General features: G+C 40.9%; 1 protein-coding gene across 1 annotated transcript; it reads right to left on the reverse strand.

The window, feature by feature from the left end:
- Window positions 1-3,483: 3,483 nt before the first annotated feature.
- LOC149196096 (methyltransferase FGSG_00040-like) lies at window positions 3,484-5,319 on the reverse strand. Its single transcript, XM_089408164.1, has one exon. It carries the CDS (start codon window positions 5,317-5,319, stop codon window positions 3,484-3,486), a length of 1,836 nt encoding a protein of 611 aa, XP_089264290.1.
- Window positions 5,320-6,464: the final 1,145 nt, after the last annotated feature.

Here is a 6,464-nt window from a genome sequence, read left to right on the forward strand (position 1 = left end):
TGCTTCATTCAGCTGATTTGTCATGAATATGACTTCTTCATGATGTTTCCTCTTGCGTTGATCAAGCTCCTTCTTGAGCTTGGCTAGCTCTTCATCCCTTTCTCTTACTTGAAGCTTGATGAGGTCAAGCTTTTCATTCTCTGCTTCTATGATGGGTTCTTCTTGACTCATTGTCATGGTCAGTGCTCCCTTTGCATGAAGGTCATGCAGTCTATCCCATATCTCCTTTGCTGATGAGTATTTTCCTAGATTCCTCTTCACAGAATCAGGCAGTCCATCCAAGATAGTCTTTGCTGCTTGTGCATCATACTCCATGGATTCTTTATCCATCTTGTTGTCATCAATCACTGACTCCCAGACTTCAATCCCCTCAGACATTAGGAAAGCCCTCATCATTATTTCCCATACATCAAAGTTTCCATCAAACTTTGGGGTTTGAAATAGAATGTATTCTAATGGATTGGCTTCTAGTTTAGTAGAGGAGGGAGACACATTTTTAGCAGCCCTGGAGGCTTTCTTCTTTGACCTTGCCATTCTTATCTAGGCTTTAAATACTTGACTGTGTTTTCTTTTAAATCACTGACTGTTTCTTCAACAGTAACACAGAGGAAAGCTTTGAGAAATACCTTAACTCTTTTGGCTGAGTCTTCACACTGCTGGAGAAGTTTGACTGCTGCAACCACTCCTTCCTTCAGCTTCTTTGAGTCTTCAAAGAGCCTGGACTAGCTCTGATACCACTGTTGGGTATTTCTCTCTTTAAATTGGGAAAATACCAAAAACCAAATAAACAAGCACACAGAGGCAATGCTCTGTTTCCACTTTGCTCCAGGATCTTTTATGCACAGACAACTTAAAAAAATTTCACTCAGAGAATCAGAGTATTTCACCATAAGAAATTTCTATTCATTAAAAAAAACTGATACATCCTCTTTTACTGAGAGGGATTTACCACTGTAAAATTGTTTTCATATTCACTGCTGTGAAAAACAACTTACTGCTGTAACAAGAGTTTACATGAGCTTACTGCTGTAAAACAAAATTTACATTCACTGGTGTGAAACACTTTTACATGCTGTTGTAAAAACAAAACTTACAGAGTTACAAAAACTCGCTCCACCATTATCTTTATGCAAAACCACACATGGTTTTTGCTATTCCTCTGTTTTACAATTCCTTACAAAACATTACCAAATACATTTGTGCACTGCTGTGCTTTCACCCTCTGGTTCTTCACATTTTTCACATTGCTGTGTGTTCAATGCATACAACACATGGTTTTCGCTTCACCACTTCTTCTTTTTTTTACTCTACTGTGAATGCACACTTAAACTTCCTGTGTGCCATACATGAAACAATGGTCAACACAGTAATTAATTACATACACCTATCCCATATAGAATTTATGTAATAAGTACATACGCCCATACCTTTTCATAAAAAAAACTTACGAACTCTAAGTAAAACTTTAATATTTTACCTACCACTGTGACATTTCATTAAGACGTATGGTCAACCAAAACTTAGCTTTACTCCACGTAACATTTAATATTTGCCGTCGGGTGAATTTCAAACATTATGCAATTTGGTTTTGGGAAGCCATCGGGTCCACTCCATCGCATCGCAACTTTACTCATGTCAAAGACGCCGACCCTATGACATTGCCGATAGCGATGTGCCGATGCGATATCGGCGATCGCTCATCGGCGATGTTTTACATTGCTGCCACTACCTGCCTCCGATGCTCCGACCTGCCGATATGCCGATTTGCCGATATGCGATATCGGCGATCGCTCGTCGGAAGCACAAAAGCTTCTTTATGATTCCTTCACTTTGACCTTGCCGATGCGATATCGGCGATCGCTTATCGCAAACACAAAGGCTCCTTTATAATGCCTTCAGTTCATTTTGCCGATGCGATATCGGCGATCGCAGTTGAAATTATATTTTCAACAAATTTTTATTAATTCTGATACGTATTTATCAATAAATTGTATAGTAATACAATTTATAATTAGCAACATGTGAAGTCAATAGAGCAAAACAAGTTTTAGAGCTTCTTCCAGTGTATAATTTTGCGAAAGTTGAAACAATTTCAGTATTTTTTTAAGAAACAAAGGCAATTGTTTTCACCCTTATTTGTCATTCAACCTCCGTACGATATCAGTCGGCCAGGGAATTATTGACTGTAAGATGAAGTGTAATTTTTTTGTCTGGACCGTTTTGTACATATGATCTCTTTTGTCTCGAGACTTCTCAAATTATCTCCTCCAAACTTCAAATTTAATATTTCCTCATTCACCAACATCTGCTAATTAAAATTTAATATTTCCTCATTCACCAACATCTGCTAATTAAAAATAGCATTTTGTGGAATTGCTAATGAAGAATAATGTGGCGAAATGAGTATCAGACGCATTAAATTAGTCTAAGAGCATTGGCGATTGGCGAGGAAGAATAAAATTAATGTTTCAAGCATTTACATCATATAAAAGAAACGTTAACCGTGTATATTACTCTGTTTGGACTTGTGATACCATTTAATAATAATATCAACAACATAACTGAACATTACAAATGTAATAACAAATTGGAATAGAGTATAATAATAACAGTAATTTAAACATAACGATAACATATATATAACTAACATAGCTATTTGTAAAAGTATGAATTGCCCAAGTAAAGTCAGAAATGTTTGGATCGTTCTATTTCAAAATTAAATACATGCTACGTCGTTCGTATCCTGGAATTATACCATCACAGGTACAAATAGTGTATTTCTGTTTGGTATCTTTGAATGGTGAGTAATATCGGCCCTGTTGTTGGATGCGGTACGCAGACCATCAAATTTGAAGGCCTATATGCTATGCACAACAGTCAGATTCTAATAACCTATATCCCACATGTAGTAGCATTAAACATGCACAACAGTCATTCTAACAACAACGTATGGTATCATATCCTATCCTATATAGAATAGGATATGTAGTAGCATTAAATACTGCATAGCTATAGAGATTAACCACCTCCTTAGAGTATATAACAAATCCAAGTCCGACCCATACTGCTTTGTAAATGTATAATTTAACCTACTAAACGTTACACTTTACATTCCTTCGTCTGCCTATAAAAATATACCAGCGTTCATCCATGCCAAACAATTGTCCACGTCAAAATAGGGCGTCAATGCCAAACACACCAAACAGAAGATTTCAAAACCATTTGAGCATTGTATTCAGCGTTCATCCATGCCAAACAGTTATCCATATCAAATCAGGGCATCAATGCTAAACACTGAACAGAAAATTTGAAAGCCATTTGAGCATTGTATTCAACCTTACTTTAACTTCTTATATTTGTCACATAACAGGGATATCACGATTTAACTAATCACTTAGAACTTTTCAAACAAAATACGCCTATGCCAAACGTCTTGCAAATCGAATATGACCCCGAAGTGGCCGGGAAAAGGGTGGTGTTCTTTTACAGTAGTCCGTGTACATACTTGACGACAGGCACAATTTCTTCAGCCTGTTCGTTTATATAATGGAGGACAAGCGCTTGGAAAGTATCTTCAGAGTGTCTACCAAACACACTAATGCATGCCTCTCTCACCTGCTCAGATACATACTGCCTAATTAATGCTTCATTTTCATCCCCTGCACAAGGTTCACAGCTCTTCAACAACCACATTGCCAGGTTGAAATTTCGAAAGTCCGAGGGATCAGTGGTTTGAATGGCCACCATAAGCTTTAAAGGATGGCAGCTATTGAAGATGATGGGAGCGAAGCGTTTGGACTGTGCTCCTGCCAGGTATGAAGACATAAAAGATGCACGAATCCAGTTATTCTCTTCTTCAGATAGCTGGGATCTCCCAATGAACCTCTCTGCCTCTAAAGCAAGCTCTGCGAGTTCTGCGCATGCTGGAAGATCCACATCGATAGGTTGTTGACCAGACCTTGTAGCCATCAATTCCTCCTCTGCTTGGTCGTGCATTTGCTCAAACCGTGCAGTAATTATAGGCTTCAGAGATGTCCTCAGAGAGTGCTCCAGAACGCATCTCCGGCACTTGCACTTGAAACCCCAGTATTTGCACCTGGCTTGGCGCTGTGGGAAGGGAAGGAGGGGATCCAAGTAAGGAGTGGTGATCTCTTCTCCTCTCTCGATGGGCTTGGAGGCATGAATAAACATGGCGCTTCCTACAAACCGCTTGCAAGAGTTCGGGAGGCAGGAATGGTTAATGAAGGACGGCAGCAGCCAAAGACCGTTAAAACTCTCTCCCTGCGGAAATAATATGGTTTCAACAGTTTTCTCTTTTGAAATAAACTTAAATTCTTTACCTGCACCAAAAGAGTTCAAAGTTACAATCTCCCGAATACGCTTATCATCCAGGGGCAAATTTTCATTTTCTTCCCCTTGGCCCTCCGTCTTAAACAGATCAATTGCTGGAACCTCCAGGCTAGTGGACGTGGACGAACCATGTAAACTATAAAGCTGGCGGAGCAATCTCTGTGATTTTCTGGCTTGACAGACCACCATGGCGACAATGTCTTCTCGAGACGCTGTGTTGACCGCGTTCTGCCTACCTACCATGGTGGCAGAAGCGCTCCTATAAGCAACTGCCACAGCGTTGCTCACCAACAAAAGCTCCCCGCTCCTTATTTTTAGGGTAGCGTAAAGTCCCCGACCGCGTCCGTCTTCGGTCATTTTGATCTCCACGTTGCCCACGAACTCGGCTACTTCGGGAGGAGAAGATGTAGATTCTCCGAGTAAGTAGTCGGAGATGTCATACTTGCCATTCAGGCTCTGGGCATACAAAGTCATGGCCCGGCATAGCGCCTCTTTTATTTCTGTCTGCCCAGCGCTGGTCTTGTACGCCTGCTTCAAACATTCGCATGTCGCCCTGTAATGCCTCAGTCCGAGCAGAGCACGGCCTTTCCTGTAGAGCGCTTTGAGATGGCCGTCATCAATCCGAAGGGCCTCGTTGGAATCCTCCAACGCCAACTTGAATTCTTTTACCTGCAACCACGTCTCCGCCATGTTGGAGTAAGCACGCAGAAGGTCGTTAACGATCTTATTATCACTATTGGAGTAGGAGGGGTTCTCCTTAAGCTGAAGCTGAGCGGCATCAATGCATTTCGTATAATGCTCGACTGCCGCGACCCAGTTTTGTTCTCTGAAGCACCTGTTGCCTTCTTCTCTCATGTCCTCCAAATCCAGATGCAACAGTCTCTCCGTCGGCTTCCCTTTCCGAGTCATGAGATTCACAAAGTTGGCGGGGTTGTCCACGCGTATGGTGAAGCGACCGTCGTCGGCCATCTTTAAATAGGGTTCCTTGACGGCTCTCTTCTCGAGTCTATCAGAGGAGGGTTCGCTTTTCGAATCTCTCTGAGGCGTCTCGAAGGAGTTCTCTCTTCTCGAGTCTCTCAGAGGTCTCTTGGAGAAGGGCTCTCTCGAAGTCTTGCAGGAGGGATCTCTCCAAATCGTTCGCAGAAATAGGTGGAAGCTAAGCCGCCATTAAGCGATACACGTTTTCTATCCACTCCTTGCTTTGGTTCTTCTCCGCTTATACCCTGTTATTTATTTCTCATAACATAAAGAACCAACAAAACGATTCCTTGGAAAATGACGATCCAGTCTTCGCATTTCCATCGGCATGCACTAAACACATCATGGGCAACACATATATCGGCATTTTCCTCTGCATCCACTAAACGCATCATGGGATAAGCAGCACGTATATCGGCATTTTCCTCAGCATACATTAAACGCATCATGAAATAAGCAACACTTGTATCGGCATCATTGGATAAGCGGCACGTATATCGCCATTTTCCTCAGCGTACATTAAACGCATCATGAAATAAGCAACACGTGTATCGGCATTTGCCTCGTCATACAATAATCACATTATGGGATAAGTAACACGTATATCGGCTTGCTTTTGTGAATAAAATTATAAAATTGATCTTAGATTTGATACTATTTATGTGGGAAGGGAGAGCTTGCTTGATGTTAAGATGTTTTTAATTGGCATTTGCGCAAGATGTTACAAACCAAACGTCGTAAGGTATAAATTCTAGAAGCATGGTGACATAGAAACACTCATTGAAAATGAAAATTAGTAGGTGAAGGGTAAAGAGCGAGTATCCAATGCTCATTGCATTAAATAGGTCTTGTTTTTTTTGGAAACTTTTTGGCTATGACATCTGACCAAAAAAAAACTTCCCATTTTTAGCAGGCTATGGAATGATTTCAACTAGAAGGAGACAATACTGGATACAATTGCAGGGATTGAGGGGGAGCAGAATGTTGTCCTCGTTAGTAAGATGAATAAAGGCAACAAGAAAAGAGGAACTAAGAAGGGATAAAAAGGGAAGAAAGAGGAGCCAGGTTCTTGTAACCAGGGAAAGAAGGACTTGAGCCACATCAAGTGCTTCAAGTGTCAAAAGTTTGGGCACTTT

Source organism: Pinus tabuliformis, chromosome 2_2 (genome assembly GCF_031772625.1).
Source record: "Pinus tabuliformis cultivar Carrire ecotype Pingquan chromosome 2_2, CPIR1, whole genome shotgun sequence".
NCBI lineage: Eukaryota > Viridiplantae > Streptophyta > Pinopsida > Pinales > Pinaceae > Pinus > Pinus tabuliformis.

Excerpts from the sequence above, each read along its gene's own strand:
- LOC149196096 (XM_089408164.1), bottom strand. The coding sequence starts at position 5,319 with ATGGCCGACGACGGTCGCTTCACCATACGCGTGGACAACCCCGCCAAC.